Genomic DNA, 22613 nt, shown 5'->3' with positions numbered 1-22613 from the left:
CGCCTTAAGGAGTAGACTAGAAGGTCTGCTTGAGGTCAGTGGTTCTCAAACCTTAGTGTGCCACAGCTCAGACATTAGCTTCTCTCATCTCCCACATGGAGAGTTTGCTAAAAGTTTTCTGGGCTCCATCCAAAGAGATTCTGATTCAGGAGGTTCAGGGTAGGCCCATGGATGTGCATTTCTCATTTCTAACAAACTCAGAAGTCATGCCACTGCTGCTGGTCTGAGAACCACACTGCCTGAAGCCATTTTCGTCCAAACCCAGAAATAGCTTAATGGTAACTACCCTATATTCAAGATACGTTTTAAAAGAAGTAAACTCACAGGACCTCCCTGGTGGTCCAGTGGTTAAGACTCCATGCCCCCACTGCAGGGGGCATGGATTCGATCCCTGGTTGGGGAACTAAGATCCCACATGCCGTGTGGTGTGGCCAAAATAAATAAATAAAAGAAGTAAACTCTCTCTGATCCCATGGGAATTCAAAGCAGAGCCCCAAGGAACAAAGAACATGCTAACTTAGCATGCAGAGGCCAACACACAATGATCTTGGTCTCAAGATCTATTCCCAGAAAAACACATATGTACCATTTCTCAACCTCTTGATTGTTAGAAAACATATTGCTGACGAAATACGTAATGAAAGCAAATTTAGTACAGGTTTCACTTTGGCCAGGAGTGATCTGACCAGCAAGCTGGTAAAAGAACTAAGTTGGCCCCTGTAGCAGTCATGGACAAAGTCTCCTTAACCATCTCAAGTCCCAAGCTGGCCCCTTTTCCTGCTTTACCAACAGAAAAATTCACATCATCCTATTGTCAACATTGACATAGTCCAACAAGTTGCCTTCATTTAGAGAGCTGAGAGAATAAATGATAAGCACTTTTTATTTGGCTGTAGGTTCTTTTGTTTTCTAAGAATGTTTAGTGTTATCTGGTCATTCTCTTGATAAGAATATCCTTTTATTATATTGATTATGGAGCTAATTCTTGTCTCTACGGTCTGTACCTATGTCTACCTTAGCCCTTGAAAGGCACAGAAAGGAGTTCTTCCAAGGGTAATCTCAGCCCCCAAGTACCTGATATACGGTGACATACTCAACTGATACCCATTAATGCCAGCCATAGGCACTCAGACTTTTTGTATAAGGTTAGTAGATATAGGGAGTACAATGTGGATGGGTAAGAGCAGCAAGCAGTGAGTCACAGAGTAAAGCTAACTCAAGCTAAACTCAAGCCAAGATTGGATATTTTATAAATGTCAGCAGGAACTTCTGGATTAACTGTTCAGTGAACAGGGCTTTCTAAATGACTTCAGCCTGTGTTGGGGCCAAGAGCAGATAGTAGTACCCGGACAAGCACTTAGAAGACCAGGCAAGACACTGGAACACACAGTGACCCTGGAAAATGTTAACAGATGACTCAAAAAGCATTTCTATCTCCAAGGAAATCTACACTCCCATTAAAAAAGGTACCTTAATTGGGGCAGTTGCCTCTGCAAGCAAGGAAAACAAACAACCAACTATGCCTCTGCCCAGGGTAGAAAACAAGTCCATTTTCAGCAGAGGCATTTGGAAATTCCATTTAGCATTTAGGTATACTTGTAAGGTAAATTATTAAATGCGGAGTACAATTAACAATAAAAAAAACACCACTGCATTTTGAATTGGTAAAACAAACAGCTCATTTTGAATGTACACAATAATTCTCTTGCCAAGTTGCTTTCAATTTTCAAGAAAAATGTTTTCTAGGCGGATGAAATCCTAAGATCAGCCCAACACCACCACCTAGTGGTGAGAAGTATACATTGCATGTCTCTTCACTTGATACCCATCAGATCCATCTGCCTTTTCTACCCAAACTGCTAAGGTAAAAGCAGGTCCTGAGAGACTGTAACAATGTAAAATAATAATGGAAAAGGAACATTGAAAAGTTCAAGTGTAAATTAAAAGCTTTATTGAATAAAAATGTTTCAGAGTAAGCAAGACTGTAAGAAAGCAGAATATTTTACATCTCTAAAAAATATCAGAGCTAAATCTCTAAAAATGCAGTATAAAGAAAAGCCTATACCTTAAAACACCTCTCTCCCCCAACATACAATTTGGAATATCAATTATGTACAACAACTGTACTCAAGTTTATATTGTTCCAAAACCTTAATACTAGAAAACCATCTCCCACAAAAGGCCTATAACTGATTTAATTGCACCCTAGGAATACTGTCTGCCATAAAAATCAATACATTTCAGAGCTTATAAGTATTAAAAAACTAGTGTCCCAGAAAGGGGATATCAGAAGTAGAATATAGGGTTTGGGGATCTGAGCTCAAGTGGTTTAAGGCTTTTTTTTTTTTTTTTCTGTTATTCCTCCTTTAAACTCACCATTTTGCTCTAATATGCAACATGGCAAATACAAAAGATCTTATAAAAATATTGCAGCTTACAGTAAATTATGAGAAGCACAGATACCACCAGAGAAGAAAGCAATCACTTGGGGGTGTAGTCAAACGCATTGGCAAATACCATAGCTTATTTGGGACACAATGAATCTCTCCAAGCACTAAGGGTGCTCAAAAGGTGCTCCAAAAAGATGGTTATGCTATATCTCAATAATCCAGTTCAGGATGTTGTTTAGAAAGCAGGATGCAATAAATTCCCCATATATATCGGAGCAAGCAGTAAATTCCCCATATATATCAGAGTAAGAAAATTAACCTAAATTTTTTTTTAAAGACTAAATATTTGATCTCTTAACAGAGGAATACTAAACAATAAATTGGTATTCATGTAAAAATATACAAACTGTGCCCTTTATACTAAAGTGCATTCAGTCACAATGTTTAGGCCCCTAAATCCCTTCTGCATGTTTCCTAATTCCACAATTGAATTTTTAGTGTAACAATGTACTACTAATCATCTCTCCATTTTCATATTGTCTTTTGGGAGTACAATGGAAGCTGGACCATATCGGTTGGAATATTCCCCCCCCCACACACACATACACACTCCCAACCCCCAAAAGACCTTAAAGCAGTTGTGTATATCATCATTGCTAAAAGAGAGGATTTAAGTAATGTTATCTAGCATTTAGAATTGTTTCACTTAAGCTGCACAGTATGGGATTTTTTTGAAGCAAGAACTCTTTTCCAAAGTTACTTCCACATAAATTACAGCTCATGCTAAGACAGCTGTTTTGTGCATCACTTTGATAAAGGGCAGTGGCTCACTAGCACTAACATAAATTTAAGGCCCAGCATCATTGCAATTTGTTATTCCTCATCTTCATCCTCATCATAGTACCGATTTCTCTTTATCTGTTCCTCCACAGAGAGCTCTTTGACTACTTCTCCCTCCCAGAATCCCACATCCTGGGATGTCTGATTCTGAGTAGTGAATTCTTTAGTGGAGGTGTTATCTGCAAAGCTAGACCAATTTTTAGAGTTGGGTTCTAGTGAAGACTGCTGTGTGAGAAGGTTTCTATCACTTTCATCTAAGTTTGCACCATTTTCTATAAGATTTTCACTCCCCATCTCAAAACTGTGAACTTCCTTACTTCTCCTTCCTGCCTCCTCTCCTTTAGATCCCTTGTTTGGCCAGGTTGTTTTTTCCACACTCTCATTCTTCTCGGAGGCGTTGGCATTTTCCGTTTGTTTCCTTTCTGCTGCTACACCTCCTCCGAACTCCTCACTCTGCTCTGACATGCTCCAGCCTTTCCTGATAGATGGGGACAAGGTTTTGGGGCTCTTGACTGAAGAGGTTCGAAATGAAGCTGCTACAGTGAAGGGGCGGCTTCTCTCCTTCAGTGAAGAAGTTCGTCTTAGCTTCTTCAGATCCAGATCTACATCCTCAGGAGCTTCAGGCTTGCTGATTTCATCCTCAGGAGGCCACTTAGGCTTCGATACTTTGATCCCTTCCTCCAAGGCACTTCCTGAACTGCCAAGTTCAGTAGGGGGCGGCCAGGCAATCCTCAACTTCTTGGTTTCAGCTGGCTTGTCTTCTTTCTCCAGCGGGGATGAGGCCTTGGCTTCCATACTTGCAGTCAGCACACCAACCTTAGCAATGGGGGCATCTTCTACCCCTGGGCTCTGAGGGGTCTCCCCTGCATTTGGAAGCTGGGCTGGTCTCTCCAATGTTTCTTCGTTTTCATTTTTGCTCGCCCACAGATCCTTGTGTGGTCTGTGTCCAAAGCCTTCATCATAGTTGCCTTTAGATTTAAAGAGTTGATTGAAGTGAGGCTTGCAATAGATTCTCCCATGTAAAGAGGCATATGTTCCTAGACTGTTGTTTTTAAGAAAAAGAGCATAAAGTTAACAAATATGTATTCTCTTATTTACACCAGTAGGCTGAAACCTGGCAACTCCAGTATATTCAGAAGATGCTAAGTGAGAAAAATACCTTTAAAAGCACATCAGTCACTGAGGGTGTCCTTTTAAGCACATTTGTTTTATTATCCTTATAAAAAACATGCTCAATTCTAGGTCTGAACCTTCACAAGACATTCTTCCACCTGGTACATGCTCCCATTTTCAAGTGATTTCACTCCCCTCTGTCAAAACTGTTGAAAAAGTTACTTCTTCCAGGAAGTCTTCCCTAGGTAGTCCCACCTAGTTCTGATCATTCATATATTTCCTAAGTATTTCTAACCTATAACTACTTTTAATGATATTCCTTTGTAAAAAGTTGCATCTTTTCCCTCCTAGTTTCCCATTTGTGTTATAATTTAAAAGCATGTTTTTACAGGAATGGGTATAATGCTCTCCCAACGCTTGGCACTGAGTAGACGTCAGTGATTAAATAAAGGAAAGCTATGGTTAATAGGAGAATGGTGAGCAGCAGCCAGAAGTCGGTCTACCCTAACAAGAGTGCTGGACAGGCCTTTAGGACATCTGGTGTCTCTCGCAGGGTTAACACATTTTAAAGGGGGGTATAAAAACAACAGCATGTCCACAGAAGAAATATAAAAATTCAAAAATTTAGAAAAATGTGCTCTGGAGAAAAAAATACAGTGGGCAGAAAAAGAACCACTGTGTGGAAGTTACAGAGGCACATTTTGGCTCAACAGAAGGGAAAGTTTTCAAGCTAGCGCTAACGCTGGAACTAGCTGTAGTTGGGTATTAACCCCCGCAGAAGCGCCACGCAGGTGCCAGGACATCTTTCAACAGTATGCTGGAAAGGGTGCTTGCTCTGGAAGGAAGGCTGGAGGAAATGACATCCTGGTTACTTCCTCCTCCAAGGTTCTACGGTTAAAATGAGTTAATACGGAATATTTCCCCAATTTGTCACATTTATATCCATACTTTGAGTAACTTGGAAGAAATGATACATAATTATTTTCTCAGAAAATAAAATGAAGCAATATACAGAAAAACATATGCCCTTCAAGATCTATTATTATTGCTATTTTTACCATTTATATAGTGTTTGGGATAATTTCAAGGGCTTCAACAAGTATCCTGTTGAGATTTCTTAACTGTATGATTCTATGATACCAAGGGAAAACATTCTACTAAATTAGGTCACAGGGGCAGTTACCTGCAACTTACATGATTTAAGCTTCGGTCCTAACATGTAAATTAACATGTGAGAGTACCAAGAAGTTCTAAACACCATTATAATTTGATATAAAATGCCTGTCATTAAATGGTACTTTTTACTTTCTTCAGAGGTCCTCAACAGCACACACTATTAGCACCACAGATTTTAGTACCAGTGTTCTAAAAACCAAAGACTCCCTCTGGAGGTCCAACCACACAGAGAGATGGCTTGTTTTGGTCTGGCTTACCTCAGTTTGTTGTTGCAATAGGAACAACGGAAGCAGCTGATGTGAAACACCTGCTTGTTGGCCAAGAGACGCTCCATTGAGTAGACTGTTTTCTGACATTCCACGCAGGTCTCTCTTGCAGGTGCCTGAAACTTCTAGGAAAAGCAAAGGACAACTTTAGCTAGCAAAGGCAGTGATGAGTTAGTACTCTGCTGAAGTGGGCCCTGGGATTTACTTTGTTATCTAAGGGCTCCCTTACCTGGTCTGTCAATTCTCAGAGGAACAGTAAGCCTACTGCAATTCTATCGGTTGACTCTCTAAAGCTAAGAGGCTCTCCTGAATTCCTTACCCAGATTGTCTGGCTGCCATAAGTGTAGCAGCCACTGAGGATGGGTGCAGCTAGGGCTGGACTGCAGAGAAAGGCTTAGACAAACCACCACACACACACACACACACACACACACAAGTACACACAAAATGATTCCACGCACAGGAAATGAGGAGAAAATGTCATCACATACAGAAGAAAGAAGTTTGATGGTTTGATCCAAGTGCCAAAGAAGAAGCAGAACAGACTTTTTAAAGACCAGATTCTGAAGGGGGTAACTTTCAAGGAGAGAAAGCATTTGGCTTTGGGAAGTAGGAAAAGACTTTTAAAATCTTTTTATTTATTTATTTATTTATTTTTACAGAAGTCGAGTTGATTTACCATGTTGTGCCCATCTCTGCTGTACAGCAAAGTGACTCAGTTATACAGAGACATTGTTTTAAATATTCATAAGACACTTTTTTTTTTATAAATTTATTTATTTTATTTATTTATTTTTGGCTGTGTTGGGTCTTCGTTGCTGCACATGGGCTTTCTCTAGTTGTGGTGAGCGGGGGCTACTCTTTGTTGCGGTGCGCAGGCTTCTCATTGCGGTGGTTTCTCTTGTTGCAGAGCATGGGCTCTAGGCACACGGGCTTCAGTAGTTGTGGCTCGAGGGCTCTAGAGCACAGGCTCAGTAGTTGTGGCGCACGGGGCTTAGTTGCTCCGCGGCATGTGGGACCTTCCCGGATCAGGGCTCGAACCCGTGTCCTGTGCATTGGTAGGAGGATTCTTAACCACTGCGCCACCAGGGAAGCCCCATAAAAGACACTTTGATAAAGCATCTCTCAGTCCCCTCTGCATATAATCTTGACTTGCTCAATCCACTAGACAAAACATTTTTAAATAAAGCAAAATTGACACATAAATGGAACATTTTAAAAGACACACAAACTATTTTATTAGGATTCCAGAAGAAAGCATAGCCCAATAAAGCTACAGGCTCTATAATCTTTTTAAAACACCAAATGGAGAATAAAACTAATGTACTGGATAGAGGGGGTGAGTCACAACGGGGATTCATGAACTGTTTGTAAAGTGTGGAATATGGGCGGGGTGAGCACAGCTGTTGCTGGTAAACTCAGTCCTAAACTACATAAAGTAGGTTGTATTAGCACTAATGAAAGCTAGAATTCCAAAACCATAAGTTTTTACATGATAAGAAATAGTTACATGGCCACTAGGGGTGGGGGTAAGAAGTCCCTAGGTGTGTGTGACTCCTGACTTGTCCCAAGAGAAACAGCTCAACCAGTACATGCAGAAGCAGCTTTAGTTAAGGTGGCCTGGAAGCTCTTTCGGGCACCTTGGCAGCCTCTGCCACCAAGACCGGTATGGTGGTAAATAATACAATTTAGTCCCAAAGCCCAGGGCCTGAATGGTTAAGGTAAGCCTAAGATAAACCAGCTTATGGGTAAGACAGAATTTTGATTAAAAAATCCGAATAGACCCATAAAAAAAATTCAGACTGCTGGTTCACTTGCCACATGATTCACTAGGAAGTAAAGCAAAAATAGGAATGGTTTTCCAAGTAGATGTGGACAGAAAATGAGAGTAGAAAATGGAAGTAAAGGTTAATATCTATAAAAGGGAGTTTAATAAAATTAGTGCCCCCAAATAGCACCAAAGAATTTAAAAGTGAAGGAGGAGGGCTGAGTGTTAACAGCAGCCCCTCCATTCCTAGGGTTAGAGTAGAAGAGAAAAACTTAAAGAATCAAAGACCACAGCTACAACTTAAGTTTACCAGGCATAAGGGAGGAACTTAAATATGATCAAATGTATTGTACTGAATGCTGCTGGCAGATATTAGGGCGTTATTTGGAGCTCAGAATTGTTTTTTTCTTTTTTTAAAATTTATTTTATTGAAGTATAGTTGATTTACAATGTTGTGTTGGTTTCTGGTGTACAGCAAAGTGATCCAGTTTTACATATATATAGTCTTTTTTATATTCTTTTCCATTATGGCTTATTACAGGATATTGAGCATAGTTCCCTGTGCTATACAGTAGGACCTCACTGTAGAATTGTTTTTTCTTTCTCTCTCTTGCTTTTTTTTTTTCCTTTGGCCGCACCTCATGGCTTGTGAGTTTGAACCCAGGCCCTCAGCAGTGAGAGTTTGGAATCCTAACCACTGGACTACCAAGGAATTCCGAAATTGTTTTTTTCTTATATGGATGGACACATCTAACAAGATAGGACCTAAGTGGAGATGTCCTTGCATAATTTAATTAGGTTTCTCTAAAAGGACTAGGTCCTTGTCTAGCAAGCAGGAAATCCATTAAAAGGCAGAATAAAATTTGGGTATAATAGTACAACTGGAGCCACTGGAGAGCAGCTGTACAAATCACAATTCAGACAATGTAAAAGTAATAGGACAAATGTATTTACTTATCAGATTGAAAATCTTTTTCAGTTGCAGGATGAATATTGTATTTGTAATACTTAGGAGAGTAAGTGCTCATTCTGGTCGCTAAAGACAGAGCAGGAGACAGAAATTTCCCATGGTAGAGGAGGAAATGGGTATTATTCTGCTAAAGGGGACTGGAAGCCTACAGAGCATGCCTCTGTTACACACACACACACACACACACACACACACACACACACGCACACAGAGAACACACGGTAGGAGAAGGGTGCAGCCCAGTGAACAGAAAGGAAAACCTGAGAGAAAGCTGCAAGTTGAGCTCACATTAGGAGGAAAGTGGAGGCAGGAGCAGAAATTAGGTACCGGGAGCAGGAAGCAGAAGCTGGAAGAGACAAACAGGAACCTTCAATGAATACACAGCATTTGGTGTTGCCCTGGAGGGCTTTTTTCTGCAGCTGAGCTGAAACTCAGTTACAGACTCATATCCAAGAATAAGACCACAGTTTCTTTCTTTTTCAAGTAACTGCTAATCGTGGCAAAATCAGCCTCACTCACATCCACCTGAGGCTAGATCAGAGTACCAGCTCAGAAGAGAGAGCTTTCAGAGCCTTCACCCAAGGAGTGTCTCATTAACAATTCTTTAGTGTCTTTCTACCTCCCACACCTGACACCCCCCCACCCCGTGGCTCCCTCTTGAACGGAGCCTTCCACAACAAGTGAAAAGGCATTCCTCCCCTTAACATCAAATTAATGGACTGCTAGCTCAAATATCTGACTAACCACAAGCTTCTACCTCACCAGACCTACCAGATTCCCATTATTCCTCTTCCTTTTTTCCATACACCCTTTTCAAATTATTTAATGAAGGTTAATACGGCAGCTGCCCAAGGGCCCTTATAGCATCATAAAGACAAGAGGAGCCCAACATGGTAATATGCCAAGTAAGAGTGGTTGTGGCTGTGCAGTCCCTTTATTTCCTCTGTCCTGGGCTCTCAGCCACTTTTCTGTAATCGCCCCCATGTCTATTCAGACAGCAGGAAGCACGGTCAGTGCCCAAACCTCTACCATTATGGTAGGCCTGGCCCACACCCTGTCCAGGCCGTCATGGCACGCCTGAACTTGCATAGCCACCTTTAAAACACTGCCAATATTAGAAGGTCAGACATTTTTTATCTTTCCAATATATTTTTTCAGTTAGTAAGATGTTTTTTCATCTCCCCTCCCTCACCATTTTTCAAATGTAGAAACTAAGGTACCAGGATGTCAGATGCGCTACAGAAGTTTGCACAGTCAGTAAAAGAATTAAGATTAAAACTCAGAATTCCCGACTCACAACCCAATAGAGTATTTCCTCAATTGTCCTGGAATAAATTTCCATAACTAAAGGAGACGCTTTGGGGAAGGGAGCAGATGCTAACTAACCCAAATGAACATAATTTCACCACAGCATTTTGAACAAACGACAGTCTTCACTTTGTTTCAAATTAAAATATGCAGATAATATCTTCAGGATATTCAGGAATGAGTACGATAATATATAAATAATTGATGTCCCTAAACACTGTCATGTCTTTCCCATCTGAGGGATGTTACAGGCCTTCTGTAGATCAGCATCTACTTAAAGCTTTTTTACAATAAATTTTTATGACTTCATCTACATTCTTTCACTCTCTTGTCTCATATATATTTTTTAGTCTAATGAAGGCTCCAGTTGGAGTACACGTCTGTGTGTGGGAGGGGAGCAGGTAGCAGCTGGCCATAAATGGTGAAGCTAATTAGCCTTTAGACACAGTGAAATCAAAAGAAAAATCTGTATTGATGTCAGGCCGCCATTCCTCAGATAGAACACTATAAAAAGCCTTTCATTTCCTCCTTACAATTTGTACAAAATATCTGGGTAATTAAATTGAAATTCTTCACCATATAGTAAATGGTTGGGCTGGCTCTGAACAGCCTTAACCCTTCCCCTAGCTTTCTGTGAAAGCATTTTGGAGATATTCACACCTTAAACAGATCGCTTTACATGTAGAGGAAAGGTTAGTGCTCTGAGAAAGCAGTAATGATGTAGGCAGTGAGAAAAGATTCTAGCTGCCCTTCTAGCACAATTCTGGTAGACTTGCAAAATAGCATAAAACCTCCTACCCTGTCCATGGAGGAAGGGACAGGGCACAGAGGGTACAGCCTCTCATGCAGGCTGCCATGCTTTCTCTACACATCCATCAGCAGGACCAGCCTAGGAACCTGGGATAGGGCTATCCTAGACCAGTAGGTGTTCCCAGGGCCAGTCACATCTCCTTCCTTATCATTTAGGGAGTAACTTATTTCAGTGGGAGAAACATTTAGGGAGTAACTTATTTCAGTGGGAGGGCATAAAGCTTAAGAGATCTCTGGGTCTCTTGAGTTGAAAGGTTCTGATCCTTCCGAAAGGGCCCACTGAGCTCTAGACCCAGAACATCTATTTTGAGAAGGAACCTGCAACGTCAACTTCATTAGTGCCAAGTCTCATCAACTGAATTATCTAGCCAGTGTTCAAAACAGATAAAAGCCTTACTTTTAAAGACCAGTATCATTTATGGGGTGTTTTTTTGTTTTCTGTATTTTTACTTTATTAAGCTAAAATTTGAAATGAATTGAGTCTTTACCTTAGATGTTCTGTTTTCAATAACAGACAGGAAACAAGGAGCAGTTTTACCAGGACGTGTGGGACCCACAAATCTATTCTGAGTGAACAAGTTTATTCTTGTATGTAATTTCCCAGACTTGAGGAACAACTTCTGTTGCATGGTCTATAGCCACAAGACCAGTTATGCCAGCAGGTCTTCCTATAAACACTAAAGTATCTATATACTTGCCTGCAGAAGGTAAAGAGTAACTTTGAGGAAGAGAAAATAAATGGCCTGTAAATAAAGTGGAGATGTGATTGGGTACCACCCTGAGCTCTGTACACCATAACCATTTGAGCTTTGGACCATGGGCAAACACAGGCAGTGAGGCCAGTTTAACCACAGTCTTTATACAATGTTCAAAACCTGAGGTGTATGTCTGGTGCAAGCAGGCTTGTCTGCATTCTACTGCTGGGTGACCAGAGCCAAAAAGGCAGGCATGAATCTGGGGCAGGTGCAGAGGGAGCTTTTCCTCCATCTCCTCTCCCTGGTGTGCCAGGAAGACCTAAGTGAGGTGCATTCCTTCGCACACTGCTCATCAGCTCAGACCCTGGAGTATGAATCCGGAGGAGTCCCAAAGGTCCAACCCAGGACCAGGAGATCTGGCCCAACAGTTGAGGGAGGTAAGCAAGACTGGACTGAGAATTCAAATATACTTGAGAACAGATTTTAGTTCTTAGATCAGCCACAGAATTTCCCTAGTCCCTCAGTCACACAGAATCCATGGCCAAGTCAGCTTTGTTAGCTGTTCTTCGTCCAGAACCACAACCCAAGGACTCACATCTGGGCAGGGTTGCTGTTGGAGAGGAAATTAACCCCGTGGCATTTGCTACTTTGTTGGACTTCAGATACTGGAAAAAAAAAAAGTGCTGATGCCAGCATGAGCAGAACTTCGAGGCCAGAAGAGAGGGTCATGTTAAGTACATGTGCAGATTCCATCACGCAGCTCAGTTCTTTCTCCCTCATTTACTTGCTTTCTCTTGCTACTTTCTTCACTTTTTGTTCCTTTCAATAAACCTTACTCCCCTCTTACATCTCTGCTTCCTCTAAAATTTTCATGTTTACCTTCTTCCCCCGACCTCCCCTTTCCTGGATTCTCCCCTTTCCTCCCTTTGTTCCAAACCCTCACCTATGTCTTACCTCCATCCTTTTTTTTTTTAATTAATTTTTATTGGAGTATAGTTGATTTACAATGATGTATTAGTTTCTGCTGTACAGCAAAGTGAATCAGTTATACATATACATATATCCACTCTTTTTCAGATTCTTCTCCCATCTAGGTCATTACAGAGTATCTCCATCCTTTCTGTGCATTAGAACTTTCATCAAGAGACCAATCATGCCTACAGTTGTGCGATAGAAACATGGCAGATGTGTGCATGAGGTTGAGGCAGTACAAACCACCTTAAAACTAATTCTACCTATTGAGTTTCTCTCAAATGTTAAAACCTTTGAAAGAAAACCCAGCTACTTAAGAGAGCACCAGAGGAGGAAGACACTAAAGAAGTATAAGATATGTTTGTTATTAACCAAGTGGGTAAATCAACACTGCATTAGCAAAGCATTCAATTAAAACAAGTTAGGTGAGCAGCCTAAAAGAGGTGTTGGATTTTTTTTTTTATCTTTGTTTATTTTTATGGGAATATTTACTTGTTCATAGAAAGGGAAAATGCTGCTTTTAAAAATTAGTGAATGAAAAAAAAATAATTAGTAAATGAAAGGAGACCACAGATTGAGTAGCCTAGTAAAATTTTCCTCAGGTACAAACATTTTGGACATTCCTTAATATCTAATATTATAACCTAGTGTAAGTGTTATTTGAATGGCCATTTTTATAGCAAATGGACTGGTCAACCCCCACTGGAATGCACACATTCTTTCTTTAAACGCGCTGACCACCAATCATGTTATGGTCAAGTTCCTCAGACCAGGGAGCCACTAAATCTGTAACACTGCACATTCCCATCCGATGGGCTGATTTTAACAGATTTTTCATATTGCTCTTTTTATAGGTTTTTACCCATTCATAGATTTACGAATTTGGACTTAACAAGAAAAAAAGTCAGGTTATCTTCTTTAACTTTGGGTTTTCTTTCATGAGCTTTCCAGATTTCAGACTGGAGCGGTATCAGTGAGGCTTCCCACTCCTGGCTCAAACACCTAAGCAAGAGCAGCAAGATTTCCAGGGAAAGTGACTGGCTCACGTGTGCCCTTATTTGGCATTTTCATCCCCAGGAAAGCAAAAGCAGGTTATAATGAACATAAAGATAAAAGATGCAATGAGCTCTACTAGTAAACCAATGTCTACAAGGCTCCAAGAGAAACTACCATCATACCTTCACTGCTTTGGGAGGAGAACTTTCAGAAAGGCCGGAAGCTCTGGCATCTGGACTTAGTGGCTTGGGATGCACAGGCTGCTGGAACTCACTCTTAACCTGGGAGTTACCTGCTTGAGTTACAGAAGGAAGACATTTTATAGTACCTCAAGGGAAGGCTCAGAAAAGGTTCCTCCCCAAAGCAAATTTTAGGCACCTCCACTAAGGACAGGTCCTTTCAACACCAGGAAAAACATAGCTTTTCTGTTGAAGAAAAGCATTATTCTAATGCTAAAAACTATGCTCTTACGTTCTCTGGTCTCTGTTCTCTCACAACTGTCAACTCAGAGGCTTTCTCACCCTTTGCCATATGCAGCGGGAATCCAAACCTCCCTACATAAGGAAACTTCTGCCCTGTAGCATTTGTCATTTTTTAAGGCTGTTTATAGACTTTGATGGCTTTTTGGTAGTTAGCAACCCCAGCAACTCCTTCTGGGGCGTTTCAACTGAACTTGGGAAAATGGGGGAATGTGAGGGGAGAAATTTCATAAGACAGGCTCATGTATATGAGTGTGTATAATCTGACACCATCTTTTTGGGACTCAGTCCTGTGGCGAACATCCATGGATGAAGATTATGGAAAAAGACTCCATAAAGTTTTTTTCATAGTCACTGACGTGTCACCTGCATAAGTTAATTTCCTGCCAATATATTTGTTTTATGGAAAACTCAGAAGAGGCACAGAGAAGTCATTCACACAGTTGCTAAGGAACCATAAAAGATTCCCTAAAATCTAGAGTTATGTCAACAAAGTACTGAACGATTATGGCTTATTTTTCAAAAAAGTGTTTTGCAAACCTAGTCAAAACTCAGAAAAATTTCTAGTGCAAGCAAAATGACTGCAAAAGGAATGTTCTTGGATTCAAGCAGCAAGTTTCTAAAATTTTAAGGCAGGGTTTACTAGAGATCTGTTTAGCTGATACTTCAACTTCTTGCTGAGTTTTCAATGTCTAGTAAACTAATTAACCTGAGGAGAAGCTAGACATCCATATATATTAAAAAAAATAATACACTGAACATCAGAATCAAAAGTGGACATAGTATATTAAAAAATAAAGGTTTTTGTCTTTGGGAGAAGAGAGGCTCAAAATGATTCCAAAATAGGATGAAAAGGTGATCAAATGCAGCACCCACAGGAAAATGTCTAGAATCTAGCCAGAGGGAGGATTATAGTATCTATTTAGATAAATAAGAAAAAGATATTTTTTAAAGGTTACTCAAATACCAATTCTTTATTCCTGTAAATGAATAAAGTCCTTCTTGGCCAACCTTCTATTAAAATGAAACTTCAAAATTATAGTTTTTATAGCATTAACCCTGAAAAGGTTTGGTACAAAAGACGGGATAAGTTCAATGAGAGAAGCATCTTAAGTATTCAGCTGGCCACAAGTTAATCATATTTCATTGAATTTAACTTCTCTCTTAGGCATGGGATGTGTGAAGGGTACTCAAGCATCAGTCCTTAAAACCAAGTGAAAGATCTGATCAGCTACATTACTGGGTTTAATGTGTTACACATTCTCAGCACTGACAGAACTGGGGACCACCCCCGCCAACCAAACAGGGGCTAGAGAACAAGACCCTCTTCCACCAGACCTAAGAATGAAAGCTTACGGGAATCATCCTCAGCAGGTGCGGAACGGGCTGCCAGACTATTCTCAGATGCAGAAACCTAGAAAAAGAAAGGCGGGGGGGGGGGGGGTGGGTGGGGGTGGGGGGTGGGGTGGGGGTGGTGGATTAAGAATCACATTAAAAACAAAAGAGCAAACTGCTATTAATGCCGTTAAAACCTGCTGACTCCAGTCAGTCACTGGCTGCCTGGGGGAAATAATGGCCCCCAGAACAGCTGAGCATTTAAACAAGAGGCAGCAAAATGTCTTTTATGAGGATATTAACATGCCTCTCAATTACAGAGTAACGCAAATAACAGACTGCAAGCAACTGCCCAAAGTGTGCATTATCTTCCTTTATAAAAGAAGTTCTAAACCATATCTTTGTACTCTCAAAAAAAAGGCGGGAGCGGGGAGGGTACAAAACAAAACCCTCTATCAGGGAGAGCAAAGCTCCTCACCACAAACCACAACTCGTGTAACTGTAACTCACTCCAAGGCAAGATAAAGTCTTTACATATAGGAACTATTCTTTTATTTTCCTAACTCCTTATTTCCCAAACAAATGCATTCTGCTGAAACAAGCTTGCTGGTACAGAAGACCTTCTGATAGCTATAAAACAAATTTATCTAAAACCAACCTTTGGTATTATCTTCAAGGTTAGTTTCCCTTCTTAGTTCTGGTCTCAAAATGGCAATGTTTAACAAGATGGCAAATCTTACGTATAGGTGATTATTTTCCCCATTTGGCATCAAATTTAAATAAAAGTACTTTCTACCAGCTCTCTCTCCTTTCTACTGGCCCCTAGGCCTTCCTGGTATCTTCCTCCACACTCAAAATCATGAAGGGTCGGGATTTCCCTGGTGGTCCAGTGACTAAGAATCCGCCTTCCGATGCAGAGGATGTGGGTTCGATCCCTGGTCAGGGAACTAAGATCCCACATTCCACAGGGCAACTAAGCCCGTGCAGCCCAACTACTGAGCGTGCGTGCTCTAGAGCCTGCACGCCACAACTAAAGAAGCCCACGCGCTGCAACGAAAAGACTCCACATGCCGCAACAAAGATCCCACGTGCTGCAACTAAGACTCAATGCAGCCAAATAAATAATAAATAAATATTAGGGAAAAAAAAAGAAAGAAATGCAGAGAACTTCTAGTGAGGTTATGAGGAAGGAATTCCACCCCCCCCAAAAAAAATCATGAAGGGTCAAGAGGTGACCCAATGTGCACTCCTCGTGAATATTCTTTCATTCAGATGTCAGGGATTTTATGGGTGATGCTGAGTGTTTATATCAGGATGTCTAATGTACTGAATAAATTTACAATGGAGATTAGGTTGTTGGCTGACTGCAGCGTAGTCATTTTTTTCCCTTTATTCTCTGTTCATTACAGGAGTTGTGACATGGTATAAACCAAACCAGTATAATAACAGTTAACATTTATTAAATGCTTACTATGTTCCAGGTATTGGAATGACCACTTTACATGCGTTATTTCATTTAATGATACGAAATAAATTTTCTGAAAGTTGTGCATGGCCATAAAAAGCTCTTCAATTCTTGCTAAATTAGGAGGTGCACCCATCCCAGGATGTCCTTCTTTCACCTCCAATTTAGTCACCTTGAACCTGCAGGGTAAACTTAATGCCAATCATGACATCATTGCACACGCCCAACCAGATGACTTCACTGCAGGAAGAGCCAGGAAAGAGCATGTGAGATTTTGCTCAAACACTTCATTAAAGAAAAGCACAAATTCATTCACAAGAGGAGAACGGGAAGACAATACCTTGACAAAATATTCTATTTCAGGCAAGTTTACCCTGGCATTAATGTCCTTTTGTAACAAACTGAAGTTCAAATAGTTCTTAGGTATTGGTTAACAAAAGCTAGGCAAAGAGTCAAAAGGAGAGCTGAAGCTCTGAAAAAATTTATGAATTTTAAGGCAGCCAAGGGTTCATGAACCTACAGTATATACTTGAAGACTATGTACTATCTTTATCTCCTCTCTTCCCCACCCACTTCCCAATTTGTGATTCAGCTGCAATGATACCCTTTTAGGCTATAATTAAAATGTTCTGATCCTCCAATTCAGCTCAGAGTTCCAGGTTCAAATCAATACGAAGACAATCAAGAAGGAAATATGAAATTAGATATAGGGACAATCCAAGCATGATTTTCCAGATGATCATTCCTCAAATTATGCTCCAAGGACAGATGGGAGGATTTCAATGCTGGGAATATTTTTTTCTCTTAAATGTCTTTTTTACAGTATATAAGAAAAATTCCAAACATATCACTTATACATAAGATATAATCTCCCACTTAAAAAATGGGAAAACCAGGCAGTCTAATGAGAGAACTCACTTGATACATGACATGTGACATGGAAATAATGCCTGAGCCCACTGTTTCAAGGATGTATGTAATTTGATTATTTTATGATTATGAAACACATTACTGCCATGTAGTTTGTCTTATTATCTCAAAATACATTTGTGATATAGTTTTGTAAAATAAAGCGATTTGATGTTCCTAAATTTTTTCCTGTTCTATTCTTTGAGTCTAATATTGTAGCCATTAATCTGAGACTATTTTTCTGTGTGCCTCCTTTGGTCCAAGTGTGTAGTATATCTCATGAGTTCCTGTTGGTATGCTGTCAATATATCTATTCTAAAGTCTGTTATAATCAAATAAGTTTGAGAACTATTGCTCTTAACCCATTTTAATTATCTCCTCACCTTTTGTAGAATGGCCTCAAGGGTGTTAACATGTGTAACAGAAACAATGACTATACTCCTATTAGTCACTGTAATAGACTTGAAAGCTCTCTCCTCATCTAACTTAACATTTGATTATCATATTGACAGAAAGACCAACGAGACTGGGTAATGGATTGGCAGAGAAAATGATAAATTCATCTGACATATATATTGTTACTTAATCCAACTAAGCCATCCATCTAACCATAAATGTATAAAACCTGATTTGCTTAAAACCTTCCCATGGCTTTCCTCCGACGCAGGACTACAATCATACTCTTAAGGGTTTTTCAAGACCCAACCTGGCCCTCTCCCTCCACCTGTCTCTTGCCATTGCCTACAGGTACTTCATGTTCCAGACAAGTCATCTTGGTTGGGTTCTCTGGTTTCCAAACCTCTGTTGTTTCTCCCTTCTCTTTCTTTACTCAACCGTCCCCTTATTCACTTGGCCTATTTCCACACATCCCTCAAGACTTGGCTCAGATATCACCTTCTTTTTTTTTTACATTTATTTATTTATTTTTGGCTGTGTTGGGTCTTTGTTGTTGCATGCGGGCTTTCTCTAGTTGCAGTGTGCAGGGGCTACTCTTCGTTGCGGTGCGGGGGCTTCTCACAGCGGTGGCTTCTCTTGTTGTAGAGCACAGGCTCTAGGCACACAGGTTTCAATAGTTGTAGTGTGCAGGGGCTCAGTAGTTCTGGCTCGCGAGCTTTAGAGCACAGGCTCAGTAGTTGTGATGCACGGGCTTAGTTTCTCCACAGCATGTGGGATCTTCCCGGACCAGGGCTCAAACCCACGTCCCCTGCATTGGCAGGTGGATTCTTAACCACTGCGCCACCAGGGATGTCCCAGATATCACCTTCTTGGGGAAGTCAGGTTAAGGGTCCTTAGTCTAAGCTTCCACGGCCCCTCATAGCCCTTTCACGGCACTTGTTATACTGTTTTACAATAGCCAACCTACACTCATCTCCCTCCTACTCTATTAGCTTTCTTGCAGGTAAAGACCACGTGGAATGGTTTGTTCACATTAGTTGCTAAGCTCAGCATTGCCTGTGCTTAGCATAGTGCCTAGCTTTCAAAATACTTTGAAGTGAAAGAATGACATTTTCTTACATAAAATGTGTTAAATTAATAATATACAAATAACTTTGAAGATGATATCTCTATTCAAACCAGGTTTTTAAAAATTACTTAAGCTCTAAGTCCTCTGAGCATTTGCTGGGCAAAAGAATTTTCCAGTGAAGGTTCATTATTTGGTCAGCTATAAGTTGCAGAGCTCCCCAATCAAAATTATGTGACCTCCAAAAAAGACAATCTGTCCTGGCAGCTGTTACCAAATTCCCAGACACTCTACAGCCTAGAGTTAGAATCGTTTCTAATTTTAAGCATCTAATTTAGAACACATGCTTCCCTGGCAAATGGACATCAGACTTTCCAACCCACCTTTTCTCCATCCTGATGGGCGATGCAGACCTCAGGACCCGGGGGCACATTCTCCTTTTGCTCCAATTTATGAGTTTTGATTTCACCACCACTAGCTCTCAACTCATTCTACAAAATAAAAATAGTCTGTGAATTAAAAAAAAAGTCTCACGATGCTCTTCATAGCACATCTATTAAATAAACTTGGAATGTTAAAAAAGAAATTATTTTAAGAGGCTTTAAGTCAAATCAACCCCCTAACTCTCACAAGCAAAACCCATTGACTTGTGAAATGACAAAAGCAGCTTTGTGGACACACACCTCAGAGTTAAATATTTATACAACTAGTCTAAAACTGGATGCTCATTAGAATACAGACACACACACAGACCACCCCCTGCATACAATGTTCTCGTGATTCACTCTTCTAGCAGCAGAGCTTGTGGGAATGCAAAGCTGGTGAGTTTTACCAGAAAAGACCATTCTGGAGCAGGGGAAAGGAGATGCCAAGTGCCAATAATTAAGAAAATATACTGACCATATATATATAAATGCCCGGCCTGGAAAGAGAGACAGCAATGATGTATACATATAAAAATTGAAATTATACTTAATGATACCATAAAACAGCCTTTCTTTGTGAGACTTTCAAAGACATGTTTTTAGCATAAAATTCATTCAGTATACTAAAGACATACCTTATTTTACTTCTCATAATAGAGCTTCAACATAAAAAAACAGGCATAAGGAATCAGAAGGAGTAAGTGTAAACATATTTGTTTTCCTTGCAAAGAACACTTGGGGCAAAATATTAAAATTGACTTTATTACTAGATCCATAATCAGTACAGAGGTAGATGAATGCGGACATTTCCTACCTTTAGTCTGCTAGTTATCTACTACCCTTCTGTTCTCTGTGACTCCTTTAGGCATGGGGAGAAAAAGAGCGATTTATGGCCACAAGGCCAACGAAGGGAGTGTGAGTGCAACTGACTCAGGTGTGGAATTCCAGGTTGAGCCCTACAGCTCTGGAGGTGCGTCTATGAGGAGGAGCTGGCAGCCAGCACTACAGAAACCAACAGTACAAGAGCCCAAAACTCATTTGTGACCCCATCTCAAAGCCCAGCCTCCGGAATCATTGCCAGAGAGAGTGCGCCTTGCTACAACCATGCTCTGTAAGAGGCCTGAGAAATTCTTTGGGGATGAGATAAAACGTGCTTTTTATAAGAATTCCTTAAGACTTCTCAACTCTTAAAATTTACAGAGCAGGCGAACCGCAATGCAGAAACTCTTATTTAGGAGTTAAAAAAACAAAGTCACTGAACAGGTTTTTCCACTTAGGGAGTCACCTGGTAAGAATGTTTATAGCAGGAGGGCACTGAGAAGCAGCAAAATCCTGTAACAGAGGGAATTAAGCTCCACAGATCATCTGTTTGCTGTATCTCCTGACCTGCCTTTTAAGAGAAGTCTAAATTTGCTGATTTTTCACACTCCCAGTGAATAACAAGCCTGTGATGTTCCACTTCGCTACTGATTTACACACAATACCTCTTCTTAAATCGATACTGAAAAATCAAGATGAGATTACTCACTGCCTAGAGACTTAGTCCACCAATAAATACCATTGGAAAATGCATACTTCATAAGGTGGGGGAAAGAAGGCTCAGCTCCTGGAATACACACTGTGATTTCTAACAGGCACTAGTTCAGCCTGCCAAATAAAAGTGAATACTGTTCTTCCAATTTTATTAAAAAATAACAATCAAGAGATTAATAATTTGTCATTTGAAATCTTAGAAGGAACAACTGTTTGAAAGATATATATGTATGTGTACATGTGTATATATGTGTGTGTACTTATGAATAAATGGCATTTAAAAGGCAACTTCAAATAAACAGTTCAGGGCTTCCCTGGTGGCACAGTGGTTGAGAGTCCGCCTGCCGATGCAGGGGACGCAGGTTCGTGCCCCGGTCCGGGAGGATCCCACATGCTGTGGAGCGCCTGGGCCCGTGAGCCATGGCCGCTGAGCCTGCGCGTCCGGAGCCTGTGCTCCGCAACGGGAGAGGCCCGTGTACCACAAAAAATAAAAATAAAAAAAAAAACAGTTCAGTTGTGTCCTCCTGCCAGTTAAGCCTAGGAAAGTATAAAGTGGAAAGACCCTCCATGCTACTTAGAATACATTTTTGTGCTTACTGAGTATGTCATCTTCCTGTCATTTCTCCCCCTTTTTCCTATCCACTATTCTATTTGTTTAGAAAATTATTACATCATAAGAAGTGAAGATTAAGTAGACCCTATGTTGTATGATTTCATTTACATGAAATGTCCAGAACAGGAAAATCCATAAAGACAGAAAGCCCCTGGGTTGCCAGGGGATGAGGGAAGTGGGGAATTGGGAATCACTGCACAGGTATGGGTTTCTTTTTTTGGGGTGATGGAAAATTTCTGGAATTAGACAGTGGTGATGATTGCACAACCTTGTGAATATATTAAAAATCACTGAATTGCATATTTAAAAATGGTGATTTTTATGTCAGGTGAATTATATATCAATAAAAATTGCAAAAAACACCCCATCCCACATTAATGTTGAATATATTCAATATTTCTCTCCAGTATTCTCCCTTTCTTCTCTCAAAAACAAAAATAAGTGTATATGTTAAAACTAATAAAATACTATCAATACTTCTTTAACAACAAGATTAAGTAAAAGCAACAGGAAAATTCTCAATGACACTACTGGATGGTAACATCACACAAAAAAATGAGTGGGGTGGGAATGAGGCCTAGGAAAGCAAAGTCAGGATTAGAACATGGTGAGGATTATGAATGAAGCTAGGGTAGGATTTATGTGAAGAGAGAATGGCTGGGGACCAGTAAGGAGCCAAGGCTCACAGGTCAGGGTCTGGGAGACACTTTTAGTTCCCGTGCTCAGTGACCATTTGCTGGATGAGTGAACGAATGAATGATGCTGAACACATACTGTATAGTTGGTGGAACTGCTTTGTTTGGACACAGCTGCCTGGTACTTGGCCATTCGATCCTTTATGGAGGTTTCTGACAGGCGTGGGAACTCCAGATTTCGCCTACTCTCGCTTTTCTCTGAGTTGAATGATGAAGGTGACAACTGACCTGCAAGCATTGCAAACAATGTGCTTTATTAGAGGATAAAATGTGATTTGAACGATCTCAAGATTCTAAATTTTGGGCTATTGTAATCTAATATAATCAACCTCTTCTATTAAGAATACAAAGAAGGGGGACTTCCCTGGTGGTGCAGTGGTTAAGAATCAGCCT

At 40.4% G+C, this 22613-nt stretch overlaps 1 protein-coding gene across 6 annotated transcripts in view; it reads right to left on the bottom strand.

Annotated features, from left to right (window-relative positions):
• Window positions 1-1928: 1928 nt before the first annotated feature.
• The window catches only part of LIMA1 (LIM domain and actin binding 1), an 83909-nt gene continuing 63224 nt past the window's right edge, over window positions 1929-22613 (bottom strand). For 4 of the 6 annotated variants that reach the window (XM_060166259.1, XM_060166260.1, XM_060166262.1 and 1 more), the window contains 6 exons: window positions 22300-22448; window positions 19338-19445; window positions 15140-15197; window positions 13487-13599; window positions 5777-5910; window positions 1929-4272 (listed from right to left, as the gene is read on the bottom strand). In XM_060166259.1, coding sequence (XP_060022242.1) covers window positions 3264-4272; window positions 5777-5910; window positions 13487-13599; window positions 15140-15197; window positions 19338-19445; window positions 22300-22448 — 1571 coding nt within the window. In that variant the 3' untranslated portion in view covers window positions 1929-3263. The remainder of the gene's footprint in view (window positions 4273-5776; window positions 5911-13486; window positions 13600-15139; window positions 15198-19337; window positions 19446-22299; window positions 22449-22613) is intronic. The other 2 variants (XM_060166258.1, XM_060166263.1) reach the window with 2 other exon arrangements.

The sequence above is a fragment of the Lagenorhynchus albirostris genome, chromosome 11, assembly GCF_949774975.1.
Source record: "Lagenorhynchus albirostris chromosome 11, mLagAlb1.1, whole genome shotgun sequence".
Classification (NCBI taxonomy): Eukaryota; Metazoa; Chordata; class Mammalia; order Artiodactyla; family Delphinidae; genus Lagenorhynchus; species Lagenorhynchus albirostris.
The sequence above is the reverse complement of the archived record's forward strand: the minus strand, read 5'-3'. Positions and strand labels throughout refer to the sequence as shown.